The sequence below is a fragment of the Odocoileus virginianus genome, chromosome 1 (assembly GCF_023699985.2).
Source record: "Odocoileus virginianus isolate 20LAN1187 ecotype Illinois chromosome 1, Ovbor_1.2, whole genome shotgun sequence".
Taxonomy (NCBI): Eukaryota; Metazoa; Chordata; class Mammalia; order Artiodactyla; family Cervidae; genus Odocoileus; species Odocoileus virginianus.
Window position 1 is genome coordinate 6,497,504 of NC_069674.1, and position 23,365 is coordinate 6,520,868.

The window sequence follows — 23,365 nt, forward strand, 5'->3', positions numbered from 1 at the left end:
CCTTGGGATTTGTTCCCACATTTAAGCCAAAGGGAAGCTGTGGCAAGAGGCACAGAATGGCTTCTAGACTTTATTCCTCCTATGTACCTGGCTCTAATACCAGTTACTTTTGTTTGTCCTCACTGTTGTGAAATGCACAGAGTAGAAGATTCTTGAGTTGGCGGAAGCATAGTAAAGTGACTGACACCCAGTTTAAAGGTCTTCATGCATCAAAGATGCAAAAACTTCATCAGAGTCAAGGTATCTAAACATCTTCATTTCCTCTCTATGGAAGCATGGTCTTCCCCCAAGTCAGAAAAATAGGAATCATGAGGAGGACATGAATTCACAATATATTTCATCTTTATTATTTCACTCAACTGAATATATTTACACACACCTTCCAGAATTTATTAAGGGTTATACAGAGTAAAAAGTATTAGTGATGACAGTCCATGCTCTTATAAATGGGTTAATCTTGAGATAACCTGATATTTTGAAATTTTTAAAAAGCAGATGACATAGATCATGTCCTCAAAACATATATAAAGTGGTTAGTATTGAAAACATCTGACCTTACACCTAACTGGGAGATTTCATAGTTCTCATTTATCACCCACACTAGGTAGCTCTCAACATAATCTGCCTAGCCATGAGTAGAAACCAAGAAGCAACCTTAAGTATGGAGATACCCATGCTAATGACTAGGGGCAGAAAGGCAGAAAGACACTGGAATGTCAGTGCTACACTTCCCCCAAACTGCTTACTCCTGGATTTCTTGACATAAGACACACAATAAACCCTTAATGTGTAAGCCATTATTATTTGAGTTCCTAAGCCTTGGGGAGGGGATTCCCAGTTGACTTGGTGGTAAAGAATCCATCTGCCAATGCAGGAGACATGGGAGACTTGGGTTCATTCTCTGGGTTGGGAAGAACCCTTGCAGGAAGATAAGGCAACCCACTCCAGTATTCTTGCCTGGAAAATCCCATGGACAGAGGGGCCTGTCCACAGTGGGCTACAGTCTGTGGGGTCATAAAGAGTTGGACATGACTGAGCATGCATGCACAAGCCTCAGGGAGAGATGGGGGTGGAGAGAAAGAGAAAGGGAGACGAAGAGAGAAAGAAATGCAAAGGAGTTTTCAGTTACTTTTCCTGAAAATTCTAAAGGAAATCTAGAATTTTACTTAGAATTTTAAATTTTGCAAGATTATCTAATTAGCAATTTACCATGCTTCTCATTTTTGTTCTAGTCTGTGTCACCATGAATGATTAGCAATTAAATCTTTTGATACTTCAGAGATCATGTCCATTTCCTCAGGGAGAGCAATGGAGGGTAGACGGGCCCACTTTCCACTCCAGCTTGGAACAAGGAAAGGAGTAAGAGTAACCACATGAGGAAAAGAAGGTCCTGAGAGCGCCCCTGGGGGAGATGGGGAGGCTGGGAGAACCTGGCAAGCAGTGCTCAGCAACAGAGAGGCTCACAGGAGTCCAACTTCTCTGTTTTGCCATGCCCAGGAGTTGGCAGGACACTGTCTTACTCTCATGTAGCTGAATCCCCTGGTTCTCATGTGACTATCTGTATTCTGACCCCAGGCTCTCCTTGGCCATAGTCCCAGTGTCTGTCCTGACTCCAATCTACCTACACAGGTGAAGTGATTCTTGTGATTTGACTCTGATCCTTAATATCAGCCTAATATCTGAAGCCTTTTTGCAGATTTCCCTACCTTATTTCTTCTTTCTCCTTTATTACCCCCTATTACATGCCCCATCTGCAAAGAGCTGAAGCATCACAAGGTGAGATGCATTCATCTCTCAAGCTCTCAAAGTCGTGGTTCCTCTTCCCATCCCCTTGCCATGCCCCCCACCCCACCATGCTTGTAGCCTGAGAGTATCTTCAACTTAAAGAGACCCCAAGCATTTCATTTTCCTAGAACCTTTCCTTTAAATTACTTAGTAATTTGGAGAGCTTTTCCTTATTTTTATTATTTTGCCTACATGCCATGTACTGGGATGTTTATGCTGTCCACCACACTTTATCACTTTACTGGCCATTGTCAAAAGCTCTTTTGCCTGGTCTTCCCTGGCTTGGCCAGTTTCTTTGTTATTAAAACCACAATATCTCCCCTTACACTTTTTAATTATGTTCTTAAGATACTTGTTATCTGTGTTATTGACATAATCATCAAGGTTGCCATTCTCTAGGTCTTCCTTCCAGGTGAACAGCACGATCATGTGTTCCATAGCTTCTGCTCCAAAGATGCACTTTAGGTCCACCACTGCCTTTTTGTCCCCTCTAGTGATCCGTCCCAGCTGTAACACCACAACCAGAACTGTACTCCCTTCTTTATAGTGGGACCTACACTCATTGACTGCCTTCTTGACCTGGGATAGATCCCCTTCAGCTCTGGACTCCCAACAGAGTGATGGAGTGTCCACAACCACAATATCCTGCCCATTCCACATTGTCCTGCCGACCTGGCAGCTTGTGGTGACCGGCTGTGCTTTTAGCTGAGAGTGGAACTCCGTCTTCCTGAGGATGGTGTTCCCACTGGCACTCTTCCCAGTCCCGCTCTTCCCCATGAGGATAATGTGCAGGGGCTCTGTTGAAAGGAAAGCAGGAGACATTACCCTATAAATGAGATCAGAGATGCACAGAGCTCTTACAATACATATTATTGGGGTTTTCCTTATGACTTTGCAGTTGTACTGTGATCTCACTCTTCCCTTCAGGCCTCATAGTTCTCAATTGTGAATTTTTACCGTTACTAATATCTACTTCAAAACAAAGAGCGAAAGAAGCCTATCTCATGCTCTTCTTTCCAGGAGAACTTATTGAATTATTTATCCTGAACCCACAATCGCATAGTTATACTTATAGGCTAAAAAAAAATGTTTATCTTAAGTCTCTCTCTCATACCCTGAGACAGTATGGTTACCACCTACCTCTACAATCTGGTCTCACGTCCCCATTCCACATCTAGAGGTGTGAGCCCTTCATCTCCATCAAGACCACGCCCCTTGGTCCCCTCACAAGTAGATGCTCAGTTCTACATCCTTGCTTCAAGTTGCTAGTTAGTGTACCCTCTGGAGCTTTCTGCCCAGTCGTCTAAACTCTATCCACTTTCCAAAGCCTGTTTCAAGTCAGGCTTCCTCCACACAGCCCCTCTGACTTTCCCACGTGCCTGTGCTTTTAGGATCTCCATTAAGAATGTGAAAGGGCACACGAACAGATATGCTCCTTTTGGTCTGATGTTCATTCCAAGTGAGGATCTTTGAAGCAGAAGAGAATGGGATGAGTAGAACTAGGCTGAAAGAATCTCAGCTCAGGGCAATAGAACTTGTAGCACTGAGTAGATGGGGACTTCTGCTTAAGCTGTGGGTAGGGTAGTGTGGCTGGATCAATCAAACCCACATAAGGCCATGTGGGGCATGATCCTTGGGAGCACCCAGGCTCCCTGTCCTTGTGCAGTTAAAATGACCCCCCTTCTCCAACAGAGGGAAGAGTAATGAGCCAAGAGACAGTCCTGGATCGTTGGTTTTACTCTTCTCTCTTCCTCCCCTCTCCTCTCCTCCCCCTCCCTCTGCCTCTACCTTTCCCCCTCCTTGACCTCTTTATCCACTCTCTTGGTTCTTTACTGTCTCATCACCAGCACCCAAGTGCTAAGTCCTGGGCAACAGATACACTGCAGCGAAGACAAGAGATGGAAAAGGTCAACTTTTTCCCTCAAGGTGCTCACCATCCAGTTGAAGAGACAGGAGAAGAGTCAGGAGAAAATTAGAGACCAAGTCAGGACTTCCAGGTGGCTCAGTAAGTAAGTAAATGTTAGCCACTCAGTCATGTCTGATTCTATATGACCCCATGGACTGCAGCCCGCCAGGCTCCTCCGTCCATGGGATTTCCCAGACAAGAATACTAGAGTGGGTTGTCATTCCCTTTTCCAGGGAATCTTCCTGAATCAGGGATTGAACCTGGGTCTCCTGCATTGCAGGCAAATTCTTTCAGTGCTGAGCCAGCAAGGAAGCCTGGGAGAGTTAATACTTTCCCCCAAAATCAGCTCACACAAGTCAACATCCTATAGAAAGTCTTCTCCAACCCCATCATTTCTGAGGTGCTTCTTGGTCCCCATCATTTGTGATACTCCCTTACTGTCTCAAATCATTCAACCCAATTTTGTTCAGTAACAGAAATATTTCTGGGGGTCTTGGCTGAAGGCCATCGACAGAATTTTAACTCCCTACCACTGTCTAAGTTCATGTATTTCTGGTTAACTTCACTCATCTGTACAATGAGAATAATGAAAATAGCACCTTCTTTATAGGATTGTTATGAGGACTATATTGTTGGGTTATTGTGAGGATTATATATTATATGCTATGAAGATTAAATAATTTATGGGCTTTATATATATATATATAGTTGGGCCAAAAGTTCTTTCAGATTTTTCCATAGAATGTGATGGGAAAAATCTGAACAAACTTTTTGGCCAACCCAGTATATTTCCCAGCACATAATGTCAGGATTCCCTGGTGACTCAAGACAGTAAAGAGTCTACCCACAATGTGGGAGACCTGAATTTGATTCCTGGGTTGGGCAGATCCCCTGAAGAAGGAAATGGCAACCCACTCCAGTATTCTTGCCTGGAAATTCCTATGAACAGAGGAGTCTGGTGGGTTACAGTCCATAGGGTTGCAAAGAGTCAGATACGACTGAGTGACTTCACTTTCATTTTCAGTGTCGGTCCTGCATTGCAGGCAGATTCTTTACTCTCTGAGTCACCAGGGAAGCCCTCAGCTGCAAAAATTATCAGTATTAAAATTGTAAATTTAATTATTATTTTGAGAAGTCCTACAAGAACACAGATCTCATCTATCTTAGTGTGAAATATTCAGTTCTTGCACAGAACTAGCCTGGAAATAACCCAGGAGTCCATCAACAACAATAAAAATGGCTGCATTAGTTGTGTATGCCCATATCATGAACCAGTTACATCCACTGAAAAGAACGAGGCAGATCAGTGCATACTGACTCATGCTCTGTGCATGATACACCATTAAAGGCAATCACCACATGGATACTGAGCTCCATCACTGAATTCTGCAGATGTTATTCTGTTTAGTGTTATCCATGGAGTTATTTTGGGCTTCCTAGGTGGCACAGCTTTCTTTAGAAAGCTCTCTTTAAGGAAAGCTGAGTGCCGAAGAATTGATGCTTTTGAACTGTGGTGTTGGAGAAGTCCCAACTTGAGAGTCCCTTAGACTGCAAGGAGATCCAACCAGTCAATCCTAAAAGAAATAAGTCCTGAAGAGCCATTGGAGGGACTGATGCTGAAGCTGAAACTCCAATACTTTGGCCACCTGATGCAAAGAACTGACTCATTGGAAAAGACCCTGATCCTGGGAAAGATTGAAGGCAGAAGGAGAAGTGGACAACCGAAGGTGAGATGGTTGGATCGCATTACTGACTCGATGGACATGAATTTGAGCAAACTCCAGGAGATGCTCAGCTTCCTTCATAGCTCAGTTGGTAAATCATCTGCCTGCAATGGAGGAGACCCTGGTTTGATTCCTGGGTCAGGAATATCCCCTGGAGAAGGAAATGGCAAACCACTCCAGTATTCTTGCCTGGAGAATCCAATGGATAGAGGAGCCTGATAGGCTACAGTGCTGGGATGACAAGAGTCGGACACAACTTAGCAACTAAACCACCACCACCAGCAGCAGCAGCAGTTGGTGATGGACAGGGAAGCCTGGTGTGCTACAGTCCATGCAGTCAAAAAGAGTCAGGCACCACTGAGCAGGCATACACGTGGAGTTATATTCTGCTTCCCAGCAGGAGTCCAACATTGGGATCCCAGACTGGAAGAAGAGGCTGAGTCAGGAAAGAAGCTGCAAGAGGCAAGCCCAGCTCTGAAATATTTGCAAGAAGGCTGGGGGCACCCTTGCCACATCCAGAACCTCTGTTGGTGCTGCACCTACTCACAAGTGTTTGAGATTCCCTCAGGGACAAATTGTGGGCCCCAACCTGAGCTAGCGCTCCAGGATGCATTATTTTTTTCCAGCTTTTTCCAAAAAAATATTTATTTTTAATTGGAGGATAATTGCTTTACAATATTGTGTTGATTTCCACCATACATCAACATGAATCAGCCATAGGTATATATAGATATGGCCCTTCCCTCTTGAACCTCATCCCCCCCTCTAGATTGCCACAGAGTCCCGGTTTGAATTCCCTGAGTCTACAGCAAATTCCCACTAGCTATCTACTTTACATAGGGTAATGTATATGTTTCCATGCTACAATCTCTCCATTCATCCCACCCTTTCCTCCCCACCCCCACCATGTCCACAAGTCTGTTCACTGTGTCTGCGTCTCCATTGCTGCCCTGCAAATAGGTTCATCAGTACCATTTTTCTAGATTCTGTAAATATGCATTAATAAACAATAATTGTTTTTCTCTTTCTGACTTACTTCACTTTGTATTCCAGGTTCATCTACCTGTATTCTAGGTTCATCAACCTCATTAAAACTGACTCAAATGTGTTCCTTTCCATGGCTGAGTAATATTCCATTGTATATATGTACCACAGCTTCTTTATCCATTCATCTGTTGATGGACATCTAGATTGCTTCCATGTCCTAGCTATTGCAAATAGTGCTGCAACTCAATACCAGGAAAACAAACAACCCAATCAAAAAGTGGACAGAAAGCCTAAGCTGACATTTCTCCAAAGAAGACATACAGATAGCTAACAGACACATGAAAAGATGCTTAACATCGCTCATTATTACAGGATGAGTTTTTGTTCTAACTTATCTAGATAATTTTCCACTTTATTTTGATGCATGATGCATTCAACAGAATACAGATATGAGCTTAACAGTTTTTAAGGATTATCTTACCATGTGGATGGTCCTTCCTCTGAGATGGTTCTTCATTCACAGAATCCTAGAAAGAAAATGAAAAGGGAAAATGAGGCACACAGACCTAAAATCTCATTTTTTCACAATGTAAAGGAGTGGAGACAAGAATATAATTCAGAGTAATTTGATAATTAGGATGTAGTCAAATCACAGTCCTGGTCATAGTCCTGTGCTGGCCTGTGTAGTTTCGTCCATAATGAAACTAATCTTGGGACCCCACTGTTGCTACTGCTGCGATAGGCTTCCCAGAAGTAAGAAGGTTGGGTTTCTCTTTGTTTAGCTCTTTCTGACTTACTTCACTCTGTATCTAGGTTCATCTACCTGTATTCTAGGTTCATCCACCTCATTAAAAATGACTCAAAGGTGTTCCTTTCTATGGCTGAATAATATTCCATTGTATATATGTACCACAGCTTCTTTATCCATTCACCTTTTGATGGACATCTAGATTGCTTCCATGTCTAGATGGGTTTGTGGGGCTCAGAAGAGCCCCACAGATGCCATCTCACCCAGGGATTGTCCCTAAAGCACTTTCTAAATTTACTTCCCCACAGTCCCCACTATGAGCCATCAGGGAAGCCCATACTATTTCCAAAGTCTCCCAGGGTTCTTGCTATTCCTGGAGAAAATCCAGAAGCTTACGGAGAGCTTCTTGACTCCCCAGAAGAAGAAACTAGTCAAGTGAGGCCTGTGCAGTGCCTTTGAAGGACAAGGAAGGGAGGAGATTGGAAATCAAGCTTCCCATGTTATCTCCAAGGTCTTCTTCCTTCACTGCACCCCCAGGAGAGAGATGACACTTCCAATGTGAGATCCAGCACAATTTGGATCCTTCTACATCCAGACAAGCAACTGGAGACAGTGAAGGATGGACAGCCAAACACATAATTAGCATCCCCTTCACCTGCCTGGAGAAGCCTCACTCCCCACAGTTAAACTGGCATGAAATCATGGGACTTCCCTAGTGGTCCAGTGGTTAAGAATCTGCCTGAAAATGCGAAGGACATGGGCTTAATCTCTGGTTCAGGAAGATTCCATATGCTGGGGACAACTAAGCCCAGGTACCACAATTACTGAGCCTGTGCTCTAGAGTCCAAGTCCCAAAGCTACTGAAGCCTGGATACTCTAGAGTCTGTGATCCACAAAAAGAGAAGCCACCGAAATAAGATGCCGGTACACTGCAACTAGAGTAGCCCCCACTTGTCCCAATTAGAAAAAGCCCACGGGCGACAATGAAGATCCAGCACAGCCAAAAATAAAAAATAAATAAATAAAATGTTTCTTAAATCTTAAAATCAACTAAAATAGCACTCCACCTATTTGTGCAAAATGGATGGGCACAGGAAGGGTAAGGCACAAGAATGAATGAGGGGGAACATTGTTAGTATAGTAATTGTAAAATAGTACAGGCAAGAAGACTCTTGAGAGTCCCTTGGAGAGCAAGGAGATCCAACCAATCCATCCTAAAGGAAATCAGTACTGAATATTTACTGGAAGGACTGATGATGAAGCTGAAACTCCAATACTTTGGCCACCTGATGCAAAGAACTGACTCATTTGAAAAGACCCTGATGCTGGGCAAGATTGAAGGTGGGAGGAGAAGGGGACGACAGAGGATAAGATGGTTGGATGGCATCACTGACTTGATGGACATGGGTTTGACTAAACTTCAAGAGTTGGTGTTGGACAGGGAGGCCTGGCATGCTGCAGTCCATGGGATCGCAAAGAGTCAGACATGACTGAGCAACTGAACTGAACAGGCAAGAAAAGAGGCTGACCTGGATCAGAGGGTAGTCATGGTGACAGAGAGAAGCAGGTGGCTTCCAGGTGCCTCAGTCACACAAGATGATGATGCCCTGGAAGCCAGATGCCAGCTGGCAGTGGTATCAAAGCTGACATCTGAGCTTAGGTTTGAAGAGCATGGTGACCAGAACAGTCATTGGCGGGATTGAGAAGAGAAGTGAAGTCGTACAGATTTCAGATGGAAAGACAAAAGTCTGGATATGTTAATTTTGAGATCCATCAAGAGAGAAATGTCAAATAGCAATTGGATAGATAAAGGAATCAGAACTCAGAGGAAGGGCCTAGACTGAAGGGATTAATTTGGAAACTGTTAGCCACAGCTGAAGCTCCAAGCTGTAAAATCGTGGAGTCACCTGAGGGAGAAAAACCTGTCAAGACTGGAGGAAGGGCTTGAACCAAGCCCTGAAGATGTCAGCTGTTAGAGGTCATAGAGGTGGACTCAGCAACCTCTGTGGTAGCAAGAGAGAAGAAAACAAGGAGAGTGAGCTTTTACTGAAGTCATGGGAAGAGGGGGTTTAATGAGTCATTTGTGTGTCCAGTGCTATGAAGGGTAAAGTCAGAAAAGGACTTAAATGTATCTATTAATTTGCCAGTAAAGTAGCCTCATCTTTCCAGTTTATGGACAAATGTCCCCTTGTTGCTGTCGTTGTTTAGTAGCTAAGTCATGCCTGACATTTTTGCAACCCCATGGACTGTAGCCTACCAGGTTCCTCTGTCCCTGGGATTTCCCAGGCAAGAATACTGGAGTGGGTTGCCATGTCCTTAAAAAAAACAAAAATCCTATGCAACATTTCACTTATTTGTGCCTTTATCTCACCAGTTCTAACAACAGAGATCCTTGGAGATGTTAACAAGAATTCTCACCTGGAATCTACCGTCTTCATCCCTTAAGTTCACCACAAATGGTCCTTCGTTTTCCACCAAATCCTGGACCTTGCAGAGGAGCGCCTTCACCTGGGCGTCCTGCTCATCCTTAGTTGCCTTGTTGTTGAAAGCACAGTATCGACCACCAAAGCACTGAACCAAGTCCTGAACAGGTGAGTTGCTTTTAACGTACTCCTCCAGCGAGCCATCCTTCAAATTGTCCTTACAAGTGAAGACGATAATGGTGTGCCTCCTGGCTTTCGCTTCAAACACCTTCTGGATGTGCTCAGCTGTTTGTCCATCCTCCACCGTACAGTTGCCAATGGGAAGTACCAGAAGCAGGGCATGGAGGCTGGGAGCCGAGAGCTCCAAGCAGTGCTTAATGTTGCATCGCTTGTTATCCACACAAGCGATGTCATCTATTGAGGAGAAAAGGTCGGGGGTGTCGATGACCACAACCTCCCTCCCCTGCGTGACCCCATTCTCTCTCTGGCACCTTTTAGTCAATGGCTGCTCACTGCACCTGGACTCGAACACGGCTTTTCCCAGAATGCTGTTTCCTGTGGCACTTTTCCCTGCGCCATGCTTCCCTAAGAGAAGAAGCCTCACTTCCATCGTGGAGGAGCCCCGCTCTGACTTGCTCTCCTGACTTGGGCTTTGAGTGGTTCTGTTGGGGCAAAAAGCAACACATCAGTAATCAAAGCTCAGCTGGTAAAGAATCCCCCTGCAAAGTGGGAGACCTGGGTTCAATCCCTGTGTTGGGAAGATCCCCTAGAGAAGGAAAAGGCTGCCCACTCCAGTATTCTGGCCTGGAGGATTCCGTGGACTACAGTTAGACACGACTGAGCCACTTTCCCTTTCAGTAACCAACTCACAGAGTGACTAGAGGACCAGCGTGAAAGTACCTTCTCTTTCTGACTCCTTTCTCCGAGGATTTGGACAACTGAGGTCCTAGACTCAGACTAGATGGGGACAAGGAATCCTGTTTCCCAGACTCTTCTCTGTGTTCTTGTCTCTAAAACAAACCCATGTTCTTGCTAGCTAGACCTCAATTCAGAGCTGGGTATTTCACCACCCTCCAGTTTCCTTCTTTTTGAAAATCAGATTGGAAGGAGTGGGGTTTATGAAGTTAGAAGTGTTTATTGTAAAATTTGGGAAAACCTCAAAAATGATGAAGGAGAAAATAAAATTCATCTGTACTCCCAACACCAAAAAAAAAAAAAAACAAAGCAAAAACAAAATAAACTTAAAAATAAACCCATATTGGTAAAAATGTCAAAATATTGTTGATTGCCTAAACAAACACCAACCCCTTCTCTATACACATCACCAACTCTACATGCTGGAGGAAATCTAGACACTCACTGAGATACACAGGATAAAGCTCCCCTTTTTTAAAAAAAGGGGGGGGGACACAGATGGCCATGTGCTAATTAATCCCTGGAATTTGTGACCAAGTGCATTACTGTACCTGGTACAGGGATTAGCCAGTGTAACTAAGGAACTTGTGATGGAGAGACATCCTTAGGTCACTGTGGTGGTGGCAGTTTAGTCGCTAGGTTGTGTCCAACTCTTGGCAAACCCATGGACTGTAGCCCACCAGGCTCCTCCATCCATGGGTTTCTCCTGCATTACAGGCATATTATTTACCGACTTAGCCATGAGGGTCACCGAGGTGGGCCCAATATAATCACATTATGAGAGGTTCCAGAGTGAGAAGAGATGGGAGAACAGAAGCAGAGATTAGAGACAGAGAGGCTCGAAAATGCTACACTGTTGACTTTAAAGATAGAGGAAGATAGATATACTCCTAAGTATTTTATTCTTTTTGTTGCAATGGTGAATGGTATTGTTTCCTTAATTTCTCTTTCTGTTTTTTCATTGTTAGTGTATAGGAATGCAAGGGATTTCTGTGTGTTAATTTTATATCCTGCAACTTTACTATATTCATTGATTAGCTCTAGTAATTTTCTGGGAGAGTCTTTAGGGTTTTCTATGTAGAGGATCATGTCATCTGCAAACAGTGAGATTTTCACTTCTTTTCCTATCTGGATTCCTTTTGCTTCTTTTTCTGCTCTGACTGCTGTGGCCAAAACTTCCAAAACTATGTTGAATAGTAGTGGTGAGAGTGGGCACCCTTGTCTTGTTCCTGATTTTAGGGGAAATGCTTTCAATTTTTCACCATTGAGGGTGATGCTTGCTGTGGGTTTGTCATATATATAGCTTTTATTATGTTGAGGTATGTTCCTTCTATTCCTGCTTTCTGGAGAGTTTTAATCATAAATGGATGTTGAATTTTGTCAAAGGCTTTTTCTGCATATATTGAGATAATCATATGGTTTTTATCTTTCAATTTGTTAATATGGTGTATTACATTGATTGATTTGCAGATATTAAAGAATCCTTGCATTCCTGGGATAAAGCCCACTTGGTCATGGTGTATGATTTTTTTAATATGTTGTTGGATTCTGTTTGCTAGAATTTTGTTAAGGATTTTTGCATCTATGTTCATCATTGATATTGGCCTGTAGTTTTCTTTTTTGTGGCATCTTTGTCTGGTTTTGGAATTAGGAGTATATCTACCTAAAGAAACAAAAGACCTATACATAGAAAACTATAAAACACTGATGAAAGAAATCAAAGAGGACACAAACAGATGGAGAAACATACCGTGTTCATGGATTGGAAGAATCAATATTGTCAAAATGGCTATTCTACCCAAAGCAATCTATAGATTCAATGCAACCCCCTATTAAGCTACCAACAGTATTTTTCACAGAACTAGAATAAATAATTTCTCAATTTGTATGGAAATACAAAAAACCTCAAATAGCCAAAGTAATCTTTAGAAAGAAGAATGGAACTGGAGGAATCAACCTGCCTGACTTCAGACTCTACTACAAAGCCACAGTCATCAAGACAGTATGGTACTGGCACAAAGACAGAAATATAGATCAACTGAACAGAATAGAAAGCCCAGAGATAAATCCACGACCTATGGACACCTTATCTTCGACAAAGGAGGCAAGGATATACAATGGAAAAAAGACAACCTCTTTAACAAGTGGTGCTGGGAAAACTGGTCAACCACTTGTAAAAGAATGAAACTAGAACACTTTCTAACACCATACACAAAAATAAACTCAAAATGGATTAAAGATCTAAATGTGAGACCAGAAACTATAAAACTCCTAGAGGAGAACATAGGCAAAACCCTCTCTGACATAAATCACAGCAGGATCCTCTATGACCCACATCCCAGAATATTGGAAATAAAAGCAAAAATAAACAAATGGGACCTAATGAAACTTAAAACCTTTTGCACAACAAAGGAAACTATAAGCAAGGTGAAAAGACAGCCCTCAGATTGGGAGAAAATAATAGCAAACGAAGCAACAGACAAAGGACTAATCTCAAAAATGTACAAGCAACTCCTCCAGCTCAACTCCAGAAAAATAAATGACCCAATCAAAAAATGGGCCAAAGAACTAAACAGACATTTCTCCAAAGAAGACATACAGATGGCACAAAAACACATGAAAAGATGCTCAACATCGCTCATCATCAGAGAAATGCATATCAAAACCACAATGAGGTACCATTACATGCCAGTCAGGATGGCTGCTAGCCAAAAGTCTACAAGCAATAAATGCTGGAGAGGGTGTGGAGAAAAGGGAACCCTCTTACACTGTTGGTGGGAATACAAACTAGTACAGCTGCTATGGAGAACAGTGTGGAGATTTCTTAAAAAGCTGGAAATAGAACTGCCATATGACCCAGCAATCCCACTTCTGGGCATACACACCGAGGAAACCAGATCTGAAAGAGACATGTGCACCCCAATGTTCATCGCAGCACTATTTATAATAGCCAGGACATGGAAGCAACCTAGATGCCCATCAGCAGATGAATGTATAAGGAAGCTGTGGTACATATACACCATGGAATATTACTCAATCATTAAAAAGAATTCATTAGAATCAGTCCTAATGAGATGGATGAAACTGGAGCCTATTATACAGAGTGAAGTAAGCCAGAAAGATAAAGACCATTACAGCATACTAACATATATATATGGAATTTATAAAGATGATAATGATAACCCTATATACAAAACAGAAAAAGAGACTCAGATGTACAGAACAGACTTTTGGACTCTGTGGGAGAAGGCGAGGGTGGGATGTTTCGAGAGAACAGCATCGAAACGTGTATATTATCTAGGGTAAAACAGATCACCAGCCCAGGTTGGATGCATGAGACAAGTGCTTGGGCCTGGTGCACTGGGAAGACTCAGAGGGATTGGATAGAGAGGGAGGTGGGAGGGGGGACCGGGATGGGGAATACATGTAAATCCATGGCTGATTCATGTCAATCTATGACAAAACCCACTACAATAGTGTAAAGTAATTAGCCTCCAACTAATAAAAATTAAAGGGAAAAAAAAAAAAGATGGAGGAAGAGGCCATGAGCCAAGCTGGAAAAAACAAGAAAACAGATTCTCCCTGCCCAGCACCTTGATTTTAGGACTTGTGACCTCCGGAGCTGTCAAATAATAAATCTTTGGGTTTTGAGCAATTAAGTTTGTGTCAATTTGTAACAGCAACAGTAGGAAACTAATACATTCTCTCTCCCATCTTCCCTTCCAGCCAAGGGTGTCCATGGAACCCCCTTCTCCCTGGTGAGAGCTCAGGGAATACTTGCTTGAGCCTTCTGGAAATGCTATTGTTTTCCTGATGGTAGGGGCAGACTCAAATCAAGAGCTCCTGTTGTCACCCCTTGCCCCTTCTTCCTGCATGAAATTTTACTGTGATTGCAGGAATCATAGCAGATATTGTGGGCAATGAGGCAACAAATAAGAGGGATGAGAAGTCAACATTCATCACCAAGCTAGAGGCGGCAGAACAGGAAGATAAAGAGGGTCCCGGATGATGTCACTGAGCTGCTGGAACACCCTTGAGACCCCTTGGTTAAATAAACAATTAATAGCCTTACAAGTTAAACTGCTGCTACTCAAAATGGGATTCACAGATTAGCAATATTGCCAACAACTGGGTTTCTGTTAGAAACGCAGAGTCCTGGGCCCCACCCCAGCCCCCTGCATCAGCACCTGTAGTTTCACAAATTCCAAGTGATTCCCGTGAACCTTCAAGTTTGAGAAGTCTGGGTGGGAGTCACCTTTAGTTCCTAACTGATTCAGAATCCACAGAAAGAGCCAAGCTTCCTTGTCCATTTCTCCAGTAGTCCATCCTTCCCAGATGATTCTGTCAGGTACCAGGGACCCCAACTGTCCTAGTGTGCCCCAAGGTTCTCTGTTGTGTCCCCTGGATTTGGTCTCTTTGTCAACCAGAAAGCCTTAATCACCAAAATCAATATGACTTCATTAGTATAATTTTAAAATAAGTCCTACTTTTCTGATCAAGCAAGTCCCAACCCCTTGCACGTGTTCAAAATTTTCTTGCTACTCTCAGCTTTTTTATCTTCTCTAGAATTTTTCAATCAGTTGTCACTTTCCTAATGAAATGCTGAACATTATTGCATTGAATTCACAGCTTTGGTTGAGAAGAACTGACATCTCATTGCTGCTGCTTTTTGTTGATCAGTTTTAAATATGTTCTAATTTCAACTTTGATTTCTTTCCAACCCATAAATTTTAAAAAGTGATTATTAAAAAATATATTGGGAGACTGTCTTTTCATATATTTTTGAATGTTATTGCTCTATGGTCAGAGAACAACATCTGTATGAAATAGCTGTCACTGGTAGAGGTTAACTTTTTGGCCGAATAAAATTTTTGTAAATGTCTCCTGTGGGCTTGGAAGGAATGTGTGACCTGTAATCATAGGTGCTTTCACAATCAGGGACCCCACCTCATGTCTGCTCCCTTACTTCCAGCCCCCTACTATGCACCCCCACCTCCTGTCTGCCAGGAAACCCTCCATTTTACACCACTTAGCATGTAACCTCCATGTCAAGCCCTTCCTGGTTTTTCCAGATTGAACTGAACTTCTGCAATAACTTAACTTCCTGCTTCTACCCTTCTCCTAGAATCTGTCATCCTTCTATAGTCAGAGTACTCTGACTAAGACACAGACGGTATCACTCATCAGCCCCAAGTCCCCCAGTGGCCTCCCACCCATTCAAAAAAAGGCAAAGTCTTCACAGAGGCATCACCAACTCAATGCACATGAGTTTGAGCAAGCTCCGGGAGCTAGTGATGGACAGGAAGGCCTGGCGTGCTGTAGTCCATGGGGTCACAAAGAGTCGGACATGACTGAGCGACTAGACTGAACTGAACTGAACAAGACCCTACCCGATCTGGCCTCATCCACCACCTGTTTCCACCTTGCTTTGTCTGCCTCCCTGAAAGTCCCCAAATATGTGACCTTGGGGCTTCATGCTGGTGGCTCACCTGAGCTAGAACATTCTCTCCCCAAACTTATGCCAGGCAGGTTCACTTCCTTTAGGTCTCCACCAGACCTGTCTCTGTGGTTCAAGAGGCCTTCTTCAGTCATCCTATATTTAAAAGCTACTCTCCCCCAACACCCCACAAACACACCCCATCCCCCTACCCTGCTTTCTTTTTCTCCACAGCACCCACTTTCAATGCAAGGTGCATTCACTTGCTTATTGCTTTCTTGTTTTGTCTCCCCATTACTAGAAGGAACTTGTTCTGTTTCATTCACTAGCATATCTAGGTCAAGAAGGCATTCGATAAATACTCGCTATGACTGAGCAGATGCTTATTGACTTGAAGGACGAAGAACCACAGCTGAATGTGAAGGAGAAAAACCCTTATTCTGTGCAGCTATTTGAAAGTTCCCACCTCTTATGAGAAGAGTATTGGTAGACTGTGAGGAAGGAATCAGAGAAGGTAGCAAAGGACATACACCTGCCCTTAAGAAGTTTCACCTTAGAGGAAATATAGGGCTGAGCTGAGGAGAAGCTCATCAGGGCCATGGATGGAGGCCTGGGCTCCTCCCTACAGGCATCTTCTGGATCTCCACACGATGCAAGAGGCAAGCCCATCTCAGCTCAGAACACACACCTCCAAGGTTGCGGCAAGGACAGAAGCCCAGTCACTGCTGGGACTCTTCTAAGAGCCTCTTCTGACCCAGACACACCCCTCTATAAAGGCGTCCTCACCCTAATTCCCCATATCCTGACTCTCCTTATTGCCATCGTAACACTGTTTCTAGCTAGTGTTACTGTGTTTTTCATTTACTCTTTGCTGCCCTTAGCATGAAATTCTATAAGCCCAGAGACCATGCCTGTCTTGCTCTATGTCCCTGAGTCATAATATTATGTCTGGCATAGAGTATATGCTCAATGAATGGTGTGAAATAAATGGTGAGAGTGACAGATGTGAGGAAAGGAAGAAAAACTGTTTTTAGAAGTGGAGAGGGAGACTGAAGTGATGTCTCCCTTTGAATAATAAATAATAAAAGAGTAATTTGAATAACTTTGAATAATAAAAGAGAAGTGACTTTATATTGTTTCCTGATCTAATGAAGAAGTGGTATATTTTTGTACATTAAATTTTTTAAAAGATTAGTGAGTAAATAAGCTTAAGGAAGCAGAGACCTTCAGCAGGCCAAAGAAAAAAAGAATTCATTTCCCAAGTACACATCATTGTTTCATATGGTTCCTCATCATGATGAAATGGATGAGTGTTTATTAGACTCCTTCCAGCCAATGATGCCATACTGAATCAGAACTAATTTTCTCTCCCTCTGTGTGTGTGTGTGTCTATATATATACATACAATTGCCCAACCTGTACCATTTTCTCCCAAGGGTACAGAAAATCCTTTTAAGGACAAAAGGGAACCAACTCACCCCCATTCTCTCCTTGATAACTCACATTTTCCTCATCATCTCCCAGACCACTCTGGAGACCCCAACAGAGCAACCGAGAGAAAAAGACACACAGACAGACTTTCTCCAGAACTCCTGCTGACATTCTGAGGCAGCCTCCGCCTTCTTCTCAGGATATAGCCCAAGGGGGATCATGGCTTCAGGCATCCATCCAACCAAAGCTTCCTCCCATATCAAGGGCAGTCCACATGCACAGAAAAAGTTGGTCAGAGAAGCTTCTGGAGCCCTTCCTGGAGAGATCTCAGTCCCAGCCCAGCAGGAGGAAGGAAAAGAGTTCACAGGTGACAGCCTAGGACGCTTAATTTTAGATAAAATCTGAAAGTATTTTGGCTTTCTGACCAAATACTGACCACTTTCAATGCACAGTTAATGGAATCTTAATTGTGCAAGGGCTGGGAAATATCTTTTGAGCTTTTTTTTTTTCCTTTTTTTTTTTTTTTTTTTTTGAGCTTTTGAACTGTGGTGTTGGAGAAGACTCTTGAGAGTCCCTTGGACTGCAAGGAGATCCATCCAGTCCACCCTAAAAGAAATCAGTCCTGAATGCTCACTGGAAGGACTGATGCTGAAGCTCCAATACTTTGGCCACCTGATGCGAAGAACTGACTCATTGGAAAAGATCCTGATGCTGGGAAAGATTGAGGGCGAGAGGAGAAGGGGACGACAGAATATGAGATGGTTGGATGGCATCACCAACTCAAGGGACATGAGTTTGAGTAGACTCTGGAAGTTGGTGATGGACAGGGAGGCCTGGTATGCTGCAGTCCATGGGGTCACAAAGAGTCGGACACGACTGAGCGGCTGAACTGAACTGAACTGGGAAATAACAGGAAAGTAAATGTGGAAAATCAGTGTCCAAATGGCCAGCTTTCCTGCCCCCTGCTTCTCAAGGAGGCAGGCAGTTATCGCTGAATTCCTGAGGGCAGGGGGGGTGGGGTGGGGTACTCTGTGTCACAGTCGTGAAATTAGGGGATTCGAGGAGCGGATCGCGCCCCTTGTTTTTCTTCAAGGCTTTCATCTCAGCCCTAGGTGGGGAGAGCAGCCTCTCCCAGACCTGCCCCTTCCTGGGAAGGCTGCCCTCGGGCGTGACTCCCGGGACGGCAGGAACCTTTGGGTGCCCCCCACCAAACCCCGGCCCTGCAGGCTGGAGCGGGAGAGACATCCCAGAGCCCCCGAAAGCAAGCCCTCCAGGCGGCCGTGCCCCGCCCTGGGGGTCGGCCGCCTTCCCCTCCCCCATCCCCGCCCCCCGCCCCGCGTCCAGGCACCCGCCGCACACGCACCTCGGTCCGGTGCCCCGGTGTCCCACGACAGCCTCAGCCCCGCCGGGTCCCGCCGGCCGCTGGGCTGGGTGAGGAGGCCGCTCGGTCCGCTCAGGGGATGGAGGAGCCGCGCGGGAAGAGCAGGGCAGAGGCAGGAGCACTTCGGAGGAGGAAGAGGTTTCTAGAAATGGGTTTCGAGGGCCGTGGGAGGGGAAGTTCAGTAAAGCGACGCCAGATGCGCGGGGTGAGATCGTCAGGATCAGGGCGGTCGAAGTCCGGGAGGGACCGCGCCCACCCAGCTCGGCTCGCCCACAGGCCGGGCCCCCGCGGGGCCGAGGGGCGGAGCCCCAGCCGAGCTTCCGAAGGGGCCTTCGGAGGAGGAGGCTGGCTGTGCCCAGGGCCCCGGACGGGGTGCCTCCGGGGGCAGCGGGCCAGCCGTGGGGAGGGTCCGCAGGTCCCCGCCCCCAGCCTTCCTCTGGATCCGGGTGGACACCCGCAAACACAGCTTACCTTCTCCCACCGCGTCCCTGCCCTCCTTCGGCCCTGCAGCAGCGCTCCCGGCTTGCTGTAACAGCGGCTCTCCTGCCTTCCGAGGGGGGGCCCTCCTTGAATCCCATCCCCAGAGAAACTGGGACCTCGGACCCGCGCTGCTTACTGGAGGAAGTCAAGTTCTTTGCTCGGAGCTAGTCAAACATTTGAAATGCTAGACTTCCGATGCTTTCCTAGAGTTCATAAAAGAAAACCCTTTTTCCTGATCCCTAAGTGTTCAAAGCTTCTTACTAGAGGAGGAGATCGTACGCAGAGGAAGACCTTATATTATTTCACTGTGGTTAAAAAAACAAAAACAAAAACCTCACACTGTGTAACACTGAATCCACTATCTTGGCCATTTTTAAGTGTACAGCTCAACAGCATCAAGTGTCTTCTCCACGTTGTGTAGCGTTCCAGAACTTTTCCATCAGAAAACTTGAAACCCCAGGCCCATTAGATGCAAATGCCCCTCCTGCAGCCCCTGGTAACCACCTTCGACTTTCTGCGTCTGTGATTTTTGACAGCTTGGGATACTTCCGGTGACTGGAATCAGTGGTGTTTGTCCTCTGTGACTGACTTTTTCCTCTTAGCTTAACGTCCTTCCAGTGAGAGGACTTTCAGGCACCGTGCAGAGGCCCTTGAGCTTGCACTGCCTCACCAGGCTGCAGTCCTTGAAATGTCTGAGGCGGGCTGAGCCTCCAGGGACCCCGTGGAAGGAGGAGCAGTGGGTCTGCACCGGGTTTGAGGGGCTGCTCTGTCCCCGTGGGGTCCCCCTCCCCTCTGGGCTGGTCTTCAAGTTCAGTCTGCCACCAAGAGGGGAAACTGACAAAGTCTCGCCCATCCCCTATCCTACTTGTTCAGTCGCTCAGTCGTGTCCGAGTCTTTGTGACCCCACGGACTGCAGCCCACCACGCCTCCCTGTCCTTCACCATCTCCCTGAGTTTGTTCAAGCTCATATCCTCAATTGAGTCGGTGATGCCATTTAACCATCTCCTCCTGTCGCCTCCTTCTCCTCCTGCCCTCAGTCTTTCCCAGCCTCAGAATCTTCTCCAATGAGTCAGCTCTTCACATCAGGTGGCCAAAGTATTGGAGCTTCAACTTCAGCATGAGTCCTTCCAATGAATATTCAGGGTTGATTTCCTTTAGGATTGACTGGTTTGATCTCCTTGCTGGCCAAGGGACTCTCAAGAGTCTTCTCCAACACCACTCCTTAGTAAGGAGGACCCTCCTCCAAGAAGACTCTCTCCATCCTGCCTGGGGCACTGGGTCACTGCACATAAAATTGACTCATTAAAAACCATCAGGCAGAAGCCTGACACTTGGTCAGTCAACATCCCAGCTGTGTCACTGCCGGAAGTGGAGGTCAGGTCATGGCAGAGTGACAGGCGTGATGAGATATAATGTCCCCAAAACTGAGAAGACGATGAACTGAGATCAAGAAAAGTTCCCTCCTTCTTAGATGAAACAGAAGCTGTGGGGAGCACTCTGAGGAATACCAAAGCTTCAAATAACTCATCCATGATTTAGCAAGTTGGTTATTCGCTGAGTCGACCAGTTTGCAAAATGATCTTCAACACATCGGTTCCTGGGGAATGGACCTGTTCAGGGAAGGTGGCTGTTCCTGGCTGGGCCCTGATCCAGGGAAGGATGAGACTTCTCTGCCCCCTAGTGGCCTTGGGGGTAATGACAAGGGCAGCAAAACCACTCCCCAGAAGGCAGGAGAAGGGGCCCACAGAGGATGAGATGGTTGGGTGGCATCACCGACTGGATGGACATGAGTTTGAGCACGCTCCAGGAGCTGGTGATGGACAGGGAGGCCTGGCATGCTGCAGTCCATGGGGTCGCAGAGTCGGACACGACTGAGCGACGGAACTGAACTGACTTGACTAAGGGGGTTCTGCAAGGGTTCTACCAGTAAGACACCCTTCCTTCCCTCCCCCTCCAGACTCTCAAAGGCAGCAGTGGGAGGAAGAGGGGCTGGACTTCCAGAAACAGGATAAGCCAGGAAGGCACATGTTTTCCAAGAAAGGAAGAAGCTACCAGGACCAAACCCTGTGTCAGACGCAGAGGCTCAAAGACTCTCCAGATGCGTCTCTGACTCAAGGAGTTCAATCAAATGAAGGGAAAGAGACTAAATGTGTGGGTACAAAACATGTGTAGATGCTACTATAGAGGTGTGTTCAGGGGGACATGGAAGCAAAGAGAAAGCCTGTCAACCCTGCAAGATGGAGAAACAATCAAGTGGGAAAAAAAAACTCAGCAGCCAACCCAGAAGCCAACCATTTCCCACAGCAGGTGCTAGAATGAGGAGAGCACCACGCACTGAGGAGAAGGAAACTGCATATGGGCGCTTCAGCCCAGCCGCAGTCCTGAAGGGCATCTAGAAGTTTCCCTGGGAAGGACTTTCAGGCAGGAGAGTGGTCAATGCCACGGGCAGGCAGAGTAAGGTGAGCAGCTTGAGCACATGGAGGAAACAGGCTCAGGCTGCAGGGCCAGTGAGAGGCGACTGCAATAGTCCACGCTAGGAATAAAGACCTGAACTGAAACAGTGACAGGGAAAATGGACGATGGAAAAAGGAACAGATTTATGATAGATTTAGGAGCTAGAGACGGCGCAAGAATAAAATAGGCTCATTCAGGATGGCTGTTACAAGCGCTCGAGTTGTCAGATCAAAGGGAGTGCTACTCACAACATAGACATTTCTTATTTTGGAAAAAAAAATTATATGTTGTTTTCTTTCAAAGACAGGACATGTGTGTTTACTACAATTTTGGCAGATGGCAGTAAAAGTGTCTTGTAACTAAATTCGTATGTTTTGACAGTTTGGGGATGAAATTAAATGTCTTACTCAAACAGAGTCCTTGTTTGCTACAATATTTATTATTAGGAAATAACATGCCTATTTATAAACACTTAACTTGAAGAAGAGATATTTTCTTATAAAGGTTAGTGGCTGCCCTGGGCTGACCAGCTGTGGGATGTCTGGGATCACACACTTTCTAGTGGCCTTTGTGGAGCTCAGGCTATGAGAGGCTGGGGTTTTCCAGGAAGATGAGCTGTGGACACTGAGTTTAAGGCTCTAGAGTCAGGGCAGGCAGAGAAATCCATAAGGTCATGACTGGTCCCTGTTTACCACGTTATTCACCCCAACCTCCCACTAAAACTAAACAGGATAAAGATGTTTAAATCTTCTCAAAAACGTCCAAGAAGCAAGAAGGCAATAAGGAGCTACCAGGTCAAAGCAAAAACCTAGACCTCCGGGGCATGCTTTTCCCCGGGAGCATGAGGCCAGCCCGGAAGATGAGGCTCTGTCTTTGTAGCCTCCACAGCAGAGGGCAACAGAAACCAAGCCCCGGGGGAAGCGTCAGGACCAACTGCAGCAGCCACTGTGGAAAGAGTATAGGGGATCTTCAAAAGCTAGAGCTAGCGTTGCCATAGGACCCAGCAATCCCAGACAAAACTGTAATTCAGAAAGATCCATACCCCTGTGTTCACAGCAGCCCTATTCACAGTAGCCAAGATGTGGAAGCAGTCTAAATTCCATCAACAGATGAGTGAATAAAGAAGATGTGGTGTATAGGCATATACAATGGAATAGTACTCAGCCATAAAAAAGGATGAAATAATATTTGCAGCAATATGGATGGACTTCAAGATTATCATACTAAATGCACTGGGTCAGAAATGATAAAACAAATACAATATGCTGTCACTTATATGTGGTACCTAAAATATGACACAAATGAATTTACCTATGAAACAGACTGACAAAGAACAGGCTTGTGTATGCCAAGCAGAGAGGGAAGGGTTGGGACTTGGAATTGGTAGATGGAAACTCTTGTATATAGAAATAGATAAACAACAAGGTCTTACTGTATAACACAGGGAACTATATTCAATATCCTGTGATAAACCATCATCTGGAAAAGAATATATATATATTCTTTTATATATATAATATATTTTATATTCATATATATATTATATATTTTTATATATTTTTATATATTTATATATTATTTATTATATATTTATATATATTTAATATATGTTATATAATATATATATTTATATATATATATAAGAATATACATATTCTTTTATATTCATGGCAACCCACTCCAGTATTCTTGCC

The 23,365-nt window shown here is 44.8% G+C and overlaps 1 protein-coding gene across 1 annotated transcript; it reads right to left on the reverse strand.

The window, feature by feature from the left end:
• Positions 1-324: 324 nt before the first annotated feature.
• On the reverse strand, positions 325-19,199 carry GIMAP8 (GTPase, IMAP family member 8). The gene is made up of 4 exons (XM_020871212.2): positions 18,720-19,199; positions 9,569-10,235; positions 6,884-6,929; positions 325-2,582 (listed from the first exon to the last, which is right to left on the reverse strand). Exons 2-4 carry the CDS (start codon positions 10,181-10,183, stop codon positions 1,933-1,935), a joined length of 1,311 nt encoding a protein of 436 aa, XP_020726871.1. The 5' UTR covers positions 10,184-10,235; positions 18,720-19,199; the 3' UTR covers positions 325-1,932.
• Between the last annotated feature and the right edge of the window lie 4,166 nt (positions 19,200-23,365).

Excerpts from the sequence above, each read along its gene's own strand:
- GIMAP8 (XM_020871212.2), bottom strand. The coding sequence starts at position 10,183 with ATGGAAGTGAGGCTTCTTCTCTTAGGGAAGCATGGCGCAGGGAAAAGT. Across the intron at positions 6,930-9,568 it reads ATGAAGACGGTAGATTCCAG|GATTCTGTGAATGAAGAACC; the intron begins GTGAGAATTCTT and ends TTTTCTTTCTAG. Across the intron at positions 2,583-6,883 it reads GAGGAAGGACCATCCACATG|AGCCCCTGCACATTATCCTC; the intron begins GTAAGATAATCC and ends TCCTTTCAACAG.